Source organism: Typopeltis vanoorti, chromosome 15, assembly GCF_054136105.1.
Source record: "Typopeltis vanoorti isolate ZY-2024b chromosome 15, IOZ_Tvanoo_1.0, whole genome shotgun sequence".
Lineage (NCBI taxonomy): Eukaryota > Metazoa > Arthropoda > Arachnida > Uropygi > Thelyphonidae > Typopeltis > Typopeltis vanoorti.
This window is the reverse complement of record NC_143563.1, coordinates 67,990,090-68,007,001: the sequence shown is the minus strand read 5'-3', so window position 1 is coordinate 68,007,001 and position 16,912 is coordinate 67,990,090. Positions and strand designations below refer to the sequence as shown.

Here is a 16,912-nt window from a genome sequence, read left to right as displayed (position 1 = left end):
ATGGGGTGACTGATCTTCAGAGATGTTTGTAATAGATTTCACGGTTTGATATGTACACAGATGAATTCATGTGTGTTCATATCAAACCGTGAAATCTATTACAAACATGTCTGATGAACACATAAGCCTATCCACGCATATGATCTTCAGAGAGTTGAAACCTTCAGAAGGGCATATAACAGGACCAACTGACAAGTAATGGTGTGCCACAGTACTCAAATTCCTCAACTTTGTACAAGCGGTTTCCAAAAAAGTGAGGTAACACTTTTTTTTTTCCTCAAGGATGTTTAATAATAGAAGTTGAAATTATACACCAGGAAATAATTGAACATGCACTACTTCTCCGTCTCCAGATTTATTGATTCACTTGTCCCTACAGTAGGTTACAGTTTTTCAATACCATTACAGAAGAATCTGAGCCCACACCTGTAACCAATATATCACATCACCTGATGAACTTCCTCATCCATAGTGAAGTGCCTTCCAGAAAGGTATTTCTTGAGGGGAGGGGCGAGCAGCAGAGTTTCCTCAGTATAACCACTCACAAGTGGCACAGTGTGTGGAGTAGCATTGTCATGCACAAAAATCATGCTGCTTGTCAGGAATTCTGGTCATTTGTGTCGAATGTTGATTTTCAGTTTGTCCAACATTGAACAGTAAAGCTTTGCATTGATTGTTCCTCCCTTCAGCAAGAAGTCCATCAACAGAATGCCTTGGCAATCCCAGAACACTGTGGCCATGATTTTTCAGAGAGTAGGATAGTGAAATTGTGGATGTTTCCAGGTCATGGAGCCTTGCTTGCTCTTCGTACTAAAGTGATGAATTTGAAAGCCAAGGACATGGTGAACAATTTATTAAAGTTCACCACTTATGCAATTTCATATGGTTTTACTCACTGGTCTTCAAAAACAGTGCTGTTAATGTGTGAGATGTTGCCTTCTGTCTTGCTCTATGAAAGTCTGCCCACCTGATGTCGATCTTCAATCACCACATCCTGCTTGAAATTCATTGCACCAAAAACACATCTGCTTTTTTAACATTACCTTTTCTCCATACACAGCAACCAGTTCATCACGAATGTCACTTGGTGAAGTTCCTTGTGCTTGCAAAAAACAAATAACTTCACAGACGCCTATTTTGGACCAGACTTGCACAGTAGCCACCATCTTGCAACTGGAGTTAGTTGTGAGACCACAGTAGTGCCACACTGCAATGGCAGTCTTTTTGAACGTTATTAATGGGTCTGTCTGTCCACTGTGTTTTATCTCATTCCCTTTCACCATTATTAAGAAATAAATTGTGTTGCCTTACTTTTCAGAAACCCCCTTATACTTCCAAACTCTCTCACTGAACAACACTTTCTCAAGGCTCCTGGAGAAAAAGAAAACAAAAAAACATTATACATGCCATCTTCTAAAGGATAATTTAAAGACAGTTTACAACTGCAAGGGACCTGGTATACACCAGGTAGGTCTAGAGGAAGTGGTTGGTCTTTAATGGAGCGGATAAGGGATGCCAATTTTCTGTAAGTTGTAAGCCAAAGTAAGAAAGTTGTAAACTGTCTTACTTTGGCCAAACCAGGCAGGACAGCGAATATCAGAATTTCTGAACACAAGGACTACATCCGGTTTCACAAGTACAGCCATTCTGGTCTTGCGGACCATGCTCTGGATACATGCCACAGAATACGGTGGAAGAAAGCTACAGTAATACACCGTAGCAAATACAAATTCGAAAGACTATTTATGGAATCAGCCTCAGCCCTAAGAAATTCTCCAAACCTCAACAAATTTGGTTGTATGCGATTGCCCCAAATTTGGGAGGCTTACATCAGCAGACCTTCAGCCCAACGGCCAAGAACACCTACTTAGCCCGCTAGAAGGCACCATCAGGACTTTTAGGTGAACAATAGCTTCATCTCTTCATTCCCAGTTACTGTGTTTGTAGCGCCTACGTGCACGTGCCTTTTTTTGTAAGTTCCTTTAGAAGATGGCAACGTGACGTTGCCGAAATATCGGAAAATATTTATTAAAGTATAATTTAATTTATATCCTTAACTACGTTGTTCAATTCCTTAAGTGTTTTAATAATGCATAACCAACGCATAAGCCTGTCTACGAGAATTATATATGCGAATCGTAAACTTTAGGTCTCTATTCACCACCATTTCCAAATCTTTTATTTCCTCTACCTCCTTCAAAATTTCACCATAAGTCATGATAACATTATTCCAATCTGTAATCAAACAATTGGATTATGCCTCCCAGATTATTCACTAAGAAAAGCATTATAAAAAGAAACATTATATGTGTCTTCTTTTCTTATTTACTCAGTGTTTTCTGTGTTGATTTTTTTACCAGTTATTTGTTATCACTATTGGCTTTGCACCAGGAGAAACAAGTCCATCTAGAATGATAATAGCATGAACTTCATAAATTATCCAAACTGATATTTATTATTATTATCCTAAGACATGATATCAAGACATGAGTCACAGATTCATCTGGGAAGTACCTTTTGTCATACACACAGCTCATCATATCATGCCTTAAACACATTCAAGTTCTCTGCAGACACCACACTCTCAGGCAATGCATCTCAATCATTCACAATTCTACTTGCAAAAAAAAAACCTGATTCTCGCTTCCTTGCTCACATCCTCCATAAAGCTTCTAGAGATGACCTCTTGTTCTCCCCTATCTCCCCATCCCACCATTTTATGGAAAACTCCAACGTGCATCCCATAACTCTATCATCAACTATCATATCACTCCTCTTCATCCTACCCACTAGATTCTGCAAATCACATCATCTCATACTTTCTTCATACCATGGAGTCACAGAGTCATCTAGGAGGTCCCTTTTTTCATATGCACAGCTCATCATATCGTGCCTTAAACACATTCAACTTCTCTGCAGACACCAATATTCCCAGGCAATCATTCCAATCTTTCACAACTCTCCATGCAAAAAATCTGCTGCTGCTCACTCCTTTTACTCACAACCTCCTTATACAGCTTCCAGGGATTATCTCTTGTTCTCCCACCATTTTATGAAAAATCTCCTCAACATTAATCCTATAATGTTGATGTGACCCCCCCCCCCCCTTACTAACTTGTAGGTCTCTATCATATCACCCCTCGTCCTCCTATCCACTAGACTGGAGTTGGAGAGAAATTATTTTTGAATCTATGTAATTGACAATTCCAAATATAGTTCCTTGTTTTGATATAATAATTGTTGTCTCATTACTTAATGGGCATACTGTGTAGTCAATTTCTACAAATTTTCTTTGGTGTTAATAATAAAGATCCTAAAAGGTTTCATTAGATATCCATTCATTTTGTATTGCCAGATTCAAACTTTTCTAAGAGTTTATGAGAATATAACCTATGACAATGAGTTTCCATGGTTCACACTAGTTAAAAGATGTGAACTCTGCCCAGGAGTCCATATATATATATAGCTTTTATTAGTGCTTGACAACAGTTTCAAACTGTTGGTTCTCATCAAAGACCAGGCAGAAATCATAAGAGGACAAAAAACCATGGCAACTCCTATGCTAAAGGTTATATTCTCATAAACTTTGCTTGGCCACTTGGTGTGCTTTGTTTGAGTGTTAAACATCAGTTGTCATGTGGGCTGAGACAAGGTAAGTTAATTTTTTATTTATTGTGATGATATTGTCTAATTTTTAGATGAGTGCTACTGTGTGATATTTGATTGTGGAACGTGGTGCTTGGTTAAATTTCATAGGCAGTATTACTTGAAATTTGTTGATTCTTATTAGTGCTCTAGCATAAAATGGCATGAAAGGTAGGAACAAAAGACGAATAAAGTGAATGGTATGGATTTTTGAAGGATGGTATGGTGCTGTGAATGTACTGGTATGTGTGAGAGAGAGAGAGAGAAAAGAGTGAGTATGTAGGAAGTACGATATTCTGATGGACCACAAGCCTGGTTAAATCAGAGTAGGGAACATGCCATTGTAAATGAAATGGTTGTTGAGGAAGATTATGCAAAAGTTAAAAAAACATGTAGAAGTGACAGCAAAGAAAAGAGTGCAATTAATGGTAAAATGGAAAGTGAGGTTGATGGTGAACAAGCTTATGTGACTGACATGTGAGAATGAATGATAGCAAAAAATTATGCAAAATTTGAAAACTGATGGCAAGAGATGAAGCAGATGTAGAGTGAAAAGGAGAATTGTAGATATGTATGGAAGAGTGAAGAAGATGGAAACAGATAATGTTGGTATGAAAGAGTCACAAGTTGTGTAGTATGGGGATTCAATTATTAGATGTGTGGTAAATGACAAGATGCACATGGTTTGTTTTGTAGTAGGTAAAATGAATAGAGTGATTGAGATGTTGGATATGAGGAGTAAATGAGCAAAAGATTTGGGAGTGGGAACAAATGACTTAACTGGGAACAAGGAGAATTTAAAGCTAGAGGTTGTTGGTAATGATAAAAGATAATAGTAGGATAGGAAAAGTACTATCAATTGCCAAGATTGACTATAACAAGATGAGGTGGGGAGCAAGGATTATTATTATTATTACATGACCCCTCCAGGGAGTCCAAAGACTCATCGAGGGAGAACACCTACTCTACAACTCTCCATCTCCACTACTCAATCTGCTAACTATAACTACTTTCACTATCTACACCAATACCATCTACCGTCGACCACCACCACTAGTATTTTCACAGACAAGCACAAACATCCATGCCATATGTTAACAGAAATGTGTGAAGAGAAAGGAGTGCAGTTTGTTAATGCGTGGAATGAGTTTGAAAGATGAATTGAACTGTATAAGTCTTTTGGATCTCTATAGTCTAATGAAATTGCACATCTCTTTCAATCCCATTCTGTTTGTTCTTCAAACTCTAGGGACACATTTAGATACCCACCATTGGAGCATATATTTGAAACTTACCATACACTACATTTGAATGATTGGAGTGTAAGTCATTTGGAGAGACTTCTGCTGGAAGGGAGAGTAAGGAGTGACGATTACAAATCCGAGCAAATAAGAAATGATAGGAAAGAACAGAAGAGTGAGGAAGGTTAGATTGAAGTGGTGTTTATGAATAGAGAAGTGGGTAGCATGAGTGTAGAGAATGAGAGAACAAGTCTGCAAGACAGACAGACTGGGAAACAGGAAGATTCAGAGTGAACTGAGGAACACAGTGTGAGAAAGGTCAATGCTCAAAAAAGAAGTGAACGTTTGTGTGTGTGTGTCGACAAAGAAAAGAATGGAATGGCTGGGATATAGAGCGAACAGTTTAATTTGATGACGATTCTGGATTGGGTAAATAAAAAAAAATATATGTCTTGAGGAAGTCACAGAGAAGTCACATTGAATAAGTAGCATCAGTGAATCTTGTTATCAATCCAGAAATGGGCTGTTATGTTTGTATATGAATTCTAGATGTATCAGAAACAAGGGAAATGGATGCATTAAGTTCATTCACCCAAACATTCTTGGAATAAGTGAGATATTTAGAATATGAATGAAACTCATTTAAAATTGTATGGACCTTTCGTGTCTGGCATTTAAATTTATTTTATGTTAATTTCTTTTATTTAGTCTTCCCTACTCTGCAGCAGAGCTGATGAGTAAACTGGTAGCTAGTAGATAAATGAAATAAAAACTTTTATAATATATAAAATAGATGTCATTAACCCTAATCATTAATAGAAGTTAAAATATATATTCTTTTATAGTATCAGATTGCAACAGTAAATTCAAAAGGAGCAACTATTGAAGGGCCTTTCGTATTGGATATAGATTGGAATATTCCATTGGAACATGTGTAAGGATTTATTATTTGGATTTCAGAATAAATAAATAAACAAATAAGCTAAGTGAAAATATAACAGCCTGTAATGCATGACTTTTTATACATCTTATATTGAATTGAATATTGAAATCTGAGCATCTAGATAAATGTAACTTAAATACCATATTACTTTTGAACATTAGTCATGGCTTGGTTCGAAGATTTTGAACCAAATGATGACTAAAAAAGTTTATCATTACCTCTTTTTTTCCCCTTTTTTCGTGTGAATCTCACCTGAAAGGTTATAAACCTGTTGTACATCTTTCAGTCCTGTATGTGGGCTGAGGGTTACATAATCTGGAAATGCTGCTGTAACATGATAAACATGATACTTTTTTCAAGTCACTTCAGACCTCTAATAGTGGTCTTATGTCAGGCAACAGAAATCGTCTGCCACCTAAAGGCATTCACAAAATATGATTTTTTTTTTTAACTTTAAACACACTTTTTAAAACATTTATAAAAAAAATGCCACTGCTCATTAGAGGAGTTCTTCAAATAATGTAACTTTTTCACAAATATAATAGTTCTTGTAAAAATAATGGTCTGGCAACCCATTCCACCCAATTCTCACCTCTTCAAGCAAAAATTCTAGCCCTCATACTTCCAGCCACACTTTTAATCATGTATTGAAAAATTTCTTCTGCATCAATTTCTATACTCTTTTAATAACTTACATGTTTCTACTCTATCACTCTTTTCTCTATCAGCTAGGCTTTATAAGCCACAAACCTTCATCCTCATAGGAAATATTCCGTACAGCCTTTCACTATCTTGATCACTCATCTCTGAATCCTTTCCACTCCCCCCCCCCCAAAGAACCTAGGATCAGATCTCTGTGTAGTATTCCAGATGAAGCCTATTAAAGCTTTATAAAGAAGAATAATAAACCTCTTTTATCCTTATTTGTCAGTGGGTTTCAACATCCAGATAATCCTGCTGTTTTGGTCACTTTTGCAATGTACTCTAAACTTCAATTCATATCTACAGTCACCACTAAATCCATAAGGGGGGGTATCAGTTTCCTCCAGTTGAGTTACATCACTATAGTAGATAATATGCCAAATCCTCCCTTTGTATGACTCTTTCTTTGAAGGTTACACGGTGATCAGCATTCATATTTTTGAATTTAGGGACACAAAACACACGTGTTGAAAAGATTATTTTACTGATTAATAATAAAATAATAGCTTTACGTTTAGACCTCTATATTGAGGTCATCTTCAGAAGGATACATGTGTATAAGAACAAGCTACATGCCGTTGCACTCTATACAAGTAAATTACATCTACGTTGTTAACTAATTTTTTTTCTTAGCCTGCCCTCTAGTGAAAAAAAAAAAATAATAATAAAATAAACAAAAATAAAATAAAAACTACAATAAACTCTGCTAAAGTCCTCACGTACTAGGATTCTTCTGGAATTATACAGTTTATATTGTTATATTACGATTATCTTCTGGATTTGTACAATACAGGTTGCTATTGAATGTTCAGGAGGAAAAAAAAAAAAAAACACTTCACCGAGTCTTCTTATATTGAGATTTTTCTTCGTGGTTGCTATGAAGGTTGTAGATGGGTCCTCCACATTCTTGGAATTGTTAGACCATCATTTTTATTCAGATTCAGATCATGTTTGAGCATTTCACATGCTTCCTTGAATTTTCGCTCGAACCAGGTTTTGGTGCAGTGTAGGGACTTGGTACCTTTCCATTCAATTCTGTGGTATGTTTGGAGTGCGTGGTCAGAAAGGCCAGTTTTTCCAAAATGGAGGTATTTTATGCGATGTTTGTGTTCATCCTTTCTGAATCGGATGGTTTGCCGTTTCCCCTATGTATGGTATGTTACATGTGCAATCTATTTTGTAAACCCCTGGGTGGGCTAAGTGTGGCAGGGGATCCTTGGAAGAACTGAGTAGGTGTCTTAATTTTGTCAGGGGTTTAAAGGTGGTTTTGATGTTGTATTTGTGTAGTATTCTGTCTATTTTGTCTAAAATGCCAGTTCCCTCATGCATCATCAATTGGGAAAATACTAATATGCTCACTTCACACACACGCATGCGCACACGCACGCACACACACACACAGAGAAAACTTAAAAATTTTTTAGAGGAGTGATATTGTTGGAGTGGTATCTCATTGATGTGCCTGACAAATTTTATTCTGAATTAAAAGATCAAGGTGTGAAAGCTATAAAAAGAATACTCAGTACATAGGAATGGTATCCTGGTACTGACTAGGAATATCATCCTTGAATTTAACACCTTGAAACCCCCAACATCAGTGAAGCAGAATGTTTCAACTGTTCTCTCAGGCGCTACGTAGATCTTGAATCCTTTGCACTGCTTAAAGTGTCATAAATATGGTCCTGCTCGTTGCCTGTCATGGCTCTGCCATCTCTGCCTGATATAGTGATAATAAGGAACACAAAAATAAATATTGCAAAAGAAATCTTTATTTTTGCACTACTTATTGTACTGACTCCAAGAGTGATTATCTAACATGCTTCCAAGCATGCCAGAGATGAAAGAAAGAGACAGAATCAAAAGATCAAGACAAAGCAGAACATACTGTACCAGGTGAAGAGGAAGTATACCACAGCATCTAGCAGAAACCCTCCTACACTAAGAAGGTAACAGTAAAAAAAAAAGTATCTAGACAATTAAGTAAAAGTAAAAAGACATTAACACATATGACTGTTTCCACCTGCTCACAGTTACATTCTTGTTTCTTAATAGTATAATTTACTCAGTTTCAATAGAATAAATCAGTGAAAAAAAATAATAAGGGCATTAATCCTAAACACACAGCAAAAATGATTCTCCTACATGAAAAACTTGCTGGCAAAAAAATAATAATAATTAAATAAATATATAATGAAATGCACACCTCAAAGAATAAAGAACTTGCCTGCATTCCACTAATAGATCAATACCTGTCTTTCCTCAGAGGAAAATAAAACTAAAAAAATACCCAGAATCATGGACAAAGTTTGAATTTAATGATGTTTTCGATATTTTTCCTAAGGAGAAAGAGATGAACACTGGCTGTCCTCAGTTCTTCAAAATATACAAAACTCCAATGCTGATAAGAAAAAGAAAAAAAAAAAACTACTTCACAAACACCAGAAATCAGACAGATCTACCAAAAATGTATAATGAAAGCATTTCTACAATGGAAGTGTTGCATTATTCCACCAAAACGTCAATGACAAATCCCTCCTACAGAAGGTATAAGCCTATGTACCTTTGCTTGCAAGAGACATATTTAAAGCCTTGTGAAGATTCTACATTACAGAATGTTGTCATAATCCATAAGGACAAGATAGGGGAATGCATCTGCTCAGGATTGTCATCCTTGTGGGCAACTGTATCCTGCTCTAGCAAGTCCCTCTTAATACTAATATAGAAGCAGTTGCCATCTGCTTCTCAGTGAGGAACCTCTTATTACAATATACTGCATCCACTTACAGTCTTCTGCAGATATATCCAGCATGACTTTGACGTCATGTTGCAGTTGCCATACCTTGTTCTTGTAATGGGGATTTCAATGGCCACAAACACAGGAAACAATACCTTTTTCCATATGCCTTTCTGACTATTCACTGCCATTGATTTCAACAGTCTGTTTGTCTTCCCTCTTCTCACTATCAAAGTGGGGAACTGATAACATTCTATATGAGAATGATCGTTTTCCCTTGATATCCACTTTTTACATGGACAGCCATGTACTTTATCATGGATATTTTGATGGAAAATAGAGGAAGCTGACTGGTTCACATTTTTAGCAAAATTTGATTCTTTGATACTGAGTTTATCCATCCCGTCATAACATAGTGAATCACATTATAGAGTGCATATAGAAGCTGCCACAATTGCAATACCTAAAAGTTGGTTTCTGCCTTTTCCTAAACCATGGTAGATTGTTGAATGCACAGCAGCCAAGAAAGCTCAGAACAAAACTTGGGATATCATCAACACATTAGACAAGGATCAAACATTCCAAATAACTTGTCATCCATCCCAGGTAGGGAGCTACGACTAGTTCTGTGTGCAAGATCTAGTAAAAAATGATTAATTTATGGTTTCTAGAGAATAGTAATCCATTTTCCAAGATTGGAAAATGGATTCAAGTTTATATCACACCAGTCCATTTGTGTGCACTTTGCCATAAATATAGGCTTCTTCTTTATCCACAGCTAAGACCAGTGGACCAATAATAATCCCAGTTGTGATAGAAACCAAGTTCTCAGGACTCATATTTGACAAAAAAACAGGGATTTCTACCTCCAGTACCTGAGTTGTGGGTAAGTGCAGAGAGTCATTTATATTCTGTCTTCTACCTGTGGGTCAGAATGATGTTATTTGCTTTGTTTCTCCCAAGCATTCAAGACTTGGCTATGAGTCTGAAGTCTAATTTTGCCCAAGACAGCACACTTCAGTGGTTGGATCCTATCCACTGTCATGTAATTAGCATTGCAGGTGAAACTTTCCTAACATTTCCCGTTCCTAGTCTACATTGAAGAATGTGAATCATCACACTGATTTCATCAACAACTCTCTGGGCAGTATGCATCCAAAATAAAATCCCTGCCAAATCAACTCACATAGACAGTTATTTTTTGTCCATGTTGGAAAAACATATAACACACAACAAAATATCATACCCTTCCCACTTTTGTACTGCATTTAAAAGAACTAATACAAGCTCTAATATGGGAGGTGAATTTCATTATCTGGTGTAAGATCACCACCTTGATTATTGGAAGCATGAAGTGGTTTGAATAATTCCATGTTTGGTCTCTAGAGCAGGGTTTCTGGATTATATAAAAAAAAAAATAAATAATAATACAAAAAAATTAAAACTCAATGAAAACAGACAAAACAATTAATTAATTCATTTTTTATGCGACTCCTAGAGGCAAGGTAGGAGTCACTTTAATTTCTGTCACATGAAATATTAATTAATAAAAATCATTATTATTTACCAAATATGGAAAATAATTAATGATTTACCAGGCATTACCAGAACCACACATTATATAACATAATTCCATGTTTAAATTTCTGTAGCTGTTGCTGTTATTCATGTCGAAGTTTCTGGAATATAAAACTACATGGACACTGGAATATAATCAAATAATTTAATAGCTTAAATTGGTCATTTGCAGCCAATGTTTCACTAACTAAAGCTTATTTTATTAGGCAACTAAAGGCAGGGATCAACTAGACCCTCTCTCCTTCCCTGATGTCTTCAGCATCCCCTGCCAGTGTGGAACTCAGTATTTCAGACAGACAGGATGAACTACTTTGGTCAGGAGAAAAGAACACATCATCAATAAGGTGTGATACATGTTTTGGCTACTCATATGTACTTCTGCATTACTTCGACCTTAGTATCATCTCTGGGTCTGGGTCCCACTGATGAGACCTCAATAAAGGCAAGTGATGTGAAGTCATTAACTTCTATATATGAGTTGCCCCAGTCCTGAAAATACTTCAGGTGCAAACTTTGTTAAAGGATCAAATCTTGGATAAAGGATCAAATCAAGAAAATAATTTCTTGGTATCTTTAATTTATAGTATAAGTAAGTGGAAAAACTTCCAACAGACAAGTAATCTTATGGACTACCTTAGCAACATGAGCAATATATATCCTCTAAACCAGGGGTCGTCAAACTTCTTTGACCGTCGACCCTTTCAAGAGTTTCTTGGTGTTTTATCGACCCCCTCTATTTTACTATTACGTAATTATAATAGGACAAGCGAAAAAGACGCTTATGTGAGTTTTTAGATTGTTTATTTTATAGTTACAATGTTTATTGTATGTATAATATAGTATATATTATTATATTACTATTACTACTACTATTACTATCACTAGTAATATCACTGGTATTACTAGTGATATTAATATGCTGGTATTAATAAACTACTGGTATTAATATCACCGGTATTACTACCAGCCCTTCTCAATTCTTCAACATAGAGAAGTTTAGTTCGTGAATGAATAACGATTGAATTATAATATGTATGTTGATGAATTTTAGAACATTAACGCTCACTTGTATGTCGATGGCAAAAATGAGACTGGGATCGAATACGTGTAAGTATAAGTAAATAAGCAACTGCGCGCGTGTTGCGATCTCACTCCTGCCGCACCAGCCGGGTGGGAACCACAAACATCCATTTATTGGTAAATACGTCATTTTGGCCTACTTGATTGGCCTCCGTAACTATTTTTATGACCTTCTTCCATCTTACAGGTCTTATTCATGTCACTGTTCCTACGATTCACTCAATTGCATTGTCATTCAGGATGGAGGTAATCCAAGTTAACCGAATTAAATATTACCCGTACAATGATGTCTTATATTTTTCTATTGACCCCCAATCGACCCCTGAGCCCAAATCAACCCCTAACAATGTTATATCGATCCCCCCCTGGGGATTGATATCGACCACTTTGGCGACCACTGCTCTAAACCTTAACTCTCTGCCTATCACCACACTTAAATTTCTAGCTTCATCTATTTTCTGGAGTACAGCACCATCAAAGTGATATATAGCTTGTAATCTATTTATCCAAAAATCCATAACTTTATATTTCTCGACATTAAACTGACACCCATTATTTTTTGCTTACACTGACAGCCTATCCACATCACCTTGATTAACTATTACTCTATCTACTTTCGCATCATCAGCAAACAAATGAATACAGGTATCCCTTAATTAATGCGGTTAATTAATCCTTCGATGTTACCGCGTATATCAAAATCACGTTAATCAAATCTAATAATAATCAATGGTAAAAAGTACAATTCATTCCTGATCGATTACTGTACTAATAGTTCGTTTTATATGGTACCCTTTTAGGAAAGATAAAAAATGAATGCAAAGTAAATGTTTAATAAATACTTGTACCTACGTTAGTTACTGCAATTTTTTTTAATCAAAAGAAGTTATAAAGAGTCATTTGAACAGTGTTAGTTTTTTTCTTATCGGCATAAATTCTACGATAACAAGCAAAATGACTCTTCAGACCTCCGCAAACAAACATTCTTCAATTAACATCTGGATCCATATCCATTACTTGCTGCTTAAGCGATTCTAAACTGCGAAATATTCCATCCAGTTCTTTGACTGTTATTTCCTTTGGAACCTCATCACATTCCATTTGTTCGTTGTCTTCATATGTGCGTTTTTCAATTTCAAGAAGATTGTTGTCACTGAAATCTTTTGAATTTGAATCCAACAATTCTGTAATATCTTCTGCATCAATAACATCAAAACCGAGGTCTTCACCAATTGCAACAATTTCTTTGACCACGTTGTTCACAGGATTTTGAAAATAACCTAAGTCATTAGCACATTCTGGCAGAAGGTTTTCCAGACAACTTTCATGCAACTAGAAGACACTTGCTCCCACGAGTCACGAATCTTCTCAATTGCGTGTTTAATGTTAAATTTTTTCTGCAATTCGTGGAGTGTAATCCCATTTTCTCCCATTGTTGTTTCTACTGCCTTTGAGAATGTCTTTTTAAGAAAATAGGTTTTGAAAGTTGCAGTGACTCCCATGTCCATAGGTTGTAACAATGATGTTGTATTTGGTGGGAAAAAATAAAACTTTCACATTCTCACACAGGTCATTAAGAGAATTTGGATGACCACCAGGCTAGCAGCCTCGTGGCTTGAGCATGATTTTGCGTGGTAAATTTAAAGGCACGTTAAACAAAATTCTTGCTGCATATATCAAGGGATTGCCGCAATTAATTTCGCATGATAATCAAATCCGCATTAAGCAAGGGATACCTGTATTTCCTTTCAGGTTATTTCCTATATCATTTATGTACAAATTAAACAGCAATGGTCCCAGCACTGAACTTTGCGGCACACCACTAGTCACCTGTTTTTTGCCTATTTTTGTTCTAATTTGCATAACAGAGTTCCATGTGGTATTCTATCAAATGCCTTTGCAAAATCATCATGTAGCCATTTCCTTTATCCAACTCAGCTATTACTCTATTATAAAAAGTTAGTAAATGACCAAGGCATGACCCACCCTTCACAAAATCATGTTGAACCACATACAGCATGAGATACTGATTGGTCAATAATTTGCTACTGCAGTCATACTTTCCTCTTACTTGCCACATAACAAAAGAATTTTTTGGGATTTCCTTTAGCCTGCTTGGCTAGATTCTTCTCATAATCAGATTTTGCCTTCCTTGTCACGCTGGTCACCTTTCTTGCCTAAGCCTTATACTGTTTATGAGTTTTATCATTTTTCTCTTTATATACCCTCCACAGCATTTGCTTCTTCTGCAGCTCCTGCCCTCTTTACCCTAGGTATACAATTTAATACTGCTTCCTCCAGATGACATTTATCCCATGCACTATTAACATCCTTACCCTGCTGTGTTTTATGCAATGGTACTGATTTAAGCTTCTCCCTACATGTCATAATCGCCATAATAATCACATTCTCGCAAAACCTTAGCTGATATCCCATCTAATCCTACAGCTGTATTCACATTGAGATTCTGCAATATCCTAAGAACCTCCAATTCATCCACTTCTGTTTCCACAGTAGTGCCTGTCACATAGGATAAAGTGGTAACCTCACTAGGAAGATATATGCTTGCAAAGTGGTCACTTAGTAACTAAACTATTTTATCTGCTTCTGTCTCCTCGTGACCATCATCACTCATTAAGGTTAATCTTCCATAGTCATTTTTCCTCATACTTGCCACATAATGAAAGAACTCTTTGGGATTTCCTTTGGCCTGCTCGGCTAGAATCTACTCATAATCTGATTTTGCCTTTCTTGCCTGAACCTTGTACTGTTCATGAGTCTGCTGGTCACCTTTCTCTTTATATACCTTCCACAGCATTTTCTTCTTCTGCAGCTCGTGTTTAGTGATATTACTCATCCATCTAACTCCTACCCGATTAACCCTCTTTACCCTAGGTATACAATTTAATGCTACTTCTTCTAGATCAGTGCTTCCCAAACTTCTGGATGTCAGGGCCCCCTTTGCAAAAATTAAAATATTTCACGGCCCCCCTCGAAAAAAAAATCGTAATAGAGAGATATATTATAATAATATTTATTGCATTTATATTCAATACAAAACATACACAGCGAATATTGCAAAAATCAAATGCATATATTACATTTTTTGCCTCTTACCATTTGGTTCTGAAGACGATGCGGGCTGTTCTGGTAAAATATGAAATATTGTCCTTTTTTTTGAGTCTGTTTCTGCTTCTTCTGATTGTTCGTGGGGATTTTTTTTATATTTTTTATCAGCCACTTATCCATCTCAGGATTATTTTTTTTTAACGTAGAATAGATCAAATAATATCACCACTTATCGATACTGGCACACCACAGATTGATAACATGAAATTAGTGAATATTACCTGAATAAGGGAATCCCCGGACCAGGAACATTTTTCTCTTTTGTGACTTTTCTCCCTTTACGGTAATTAAGCCTAACGCGAAACAGACAGCAAAGGCAGGTTATTAAAACGTGCATATGATTGGTGCGGTATTAACAAAAGATCGCGCAACCGAAAGATAAAAGCATAGCTGACAATTGAGTTGAAATGCTAACTCTCTTCAACCGAATTCCATATGTGAAACTGCCATAACATTCGTTATATGTATATATATTACTTAGTTTTAACACTCACGAATTTTAACATGTTCGGTTGAATTTTATTGCTGCCTTGGAAAATCGAACTCACACGCATCTAATTAATAACAATAGTTTTTAGTTAGATACTGTGTTTGCCCATGCAACATATGGTTTTGTTTCAGTCTGTACAGCATAGTTTCTGTATGGGGGGACATGTGATTCATTAATTAGTGTGTTTTTATCCCAGTTGTCTCTAATTGCACTATTTGTTGAGAAATATATTACACAGACTCCATACCTTATTCACTGGCATAATAAAAGTACTTGTTTTTATTGCCTCTACAGGCTGTTAGGGAGGTGTTGTTTACCGCTGCAAGCAAGTTACTATCTCCCCACATGAACTTGTTTAAGCTTTTTTTCATGTGTGAAGTATATGTGAAACTTTTATTGGTAACAGAAAACTAGCTTGGATGACAGTGATAATATAAAACGAGTTTTGATATGTGTATATAAAGTCAATATCAACAGTCCCTGATTACGAACGCGTGATGAAAGGGACAGGAAGATTTGGAGCTTCCCTGGAGAGCATTTGAAGTAAATACAATTAACCACTGCTTTGAAATGAAACATACGAATAAGCAATATTTACTAATATTCATTAAGCGCCGAAATACGTAGGAAGCAAAGTTTGTGAACCAACACCAATGTGTGAATTTTTCCATCAAAATATAAAAAAATAACAAAAAAGAAATAATAAAAGTTAAATACGTTTCTTTTAAAATAAAAAAAATCTACTTAGTCTTAAAACATTTTAAATTTCTTTTCATTATTTCACGGTCCCCCTCAACAAAACCTACGGCTCCCAAGGGGGCCGTGGCCCACAGTTTGGGAAGCGCTGTTCTAGATGACCCTTAACTATATCCCATGCACTACTAACATCCTTACCCTGCAGTGCTTTATGCCATGGTACAGATTTACACTTCCTAAGCATGTCATAATCACCTTCCTTTTAGTTCTACATATATCTCTCTTCTTGAGAGAATATTCTCATGTTTTGCAATCTCCCAAGTCAAGACTGCATGGTCACTTTCACCAATTGGAGGCAAGGTTGTGTCACCTTGGTTATGGATAGCTCTTCTGATCATATGACCAGTTCAATACTCTCCCATCCCTAGTTCCTCATCACATGCTGCCTTAAGTAACTATCTCTTAGCAGGGATATAAATTCTATTTCCTTCCTGTCTATATCTCCATAGTTGAAGTCTCCCATAATAATCATTTGACCTGTACTCAATGTTCTAATTTGATGATGCATGTCTTCCAGATCATCTGTGGAACTCCCTGGTGTATGGCAACAACCAACTGTATATTTTGTCTTACTGGCTTTGATATAACATCAAATTGTTTCAAATGAACAGTCA

At 36.2% G+C, this 16,912-nt stretch overlaps 1 protein-coding gene across 3 annotated transcripts in view; it reads left to right on the top strand.

Annotated features, from left to right (window-relative positions):
* The window catches only part of LOC150098844 (proteasome subunit beta type-4-like), a 177,729-nt gene that overhangs the window by 119,028 nt on the left and 41,789 nt on the right, over positions 1–16,912 (top strand). For 2 of the 3 annotated variants that reach the window (XM_090405573.1, XM_090405570.1), the window contains one exon: positions 5,732–5,820. In XM_090405573.1, the coding sequence (XP_090261699.1) occupies positions 5,732–5,820 (89 nt within the window). Of the gene's footprint in view, positions 1–5,731; positions 5,821–11,049; positions 11,136–16,912 lie in introns of those variants that run through there. The other variant, XM_090405572.1, reaches the window with a different exon arrangement.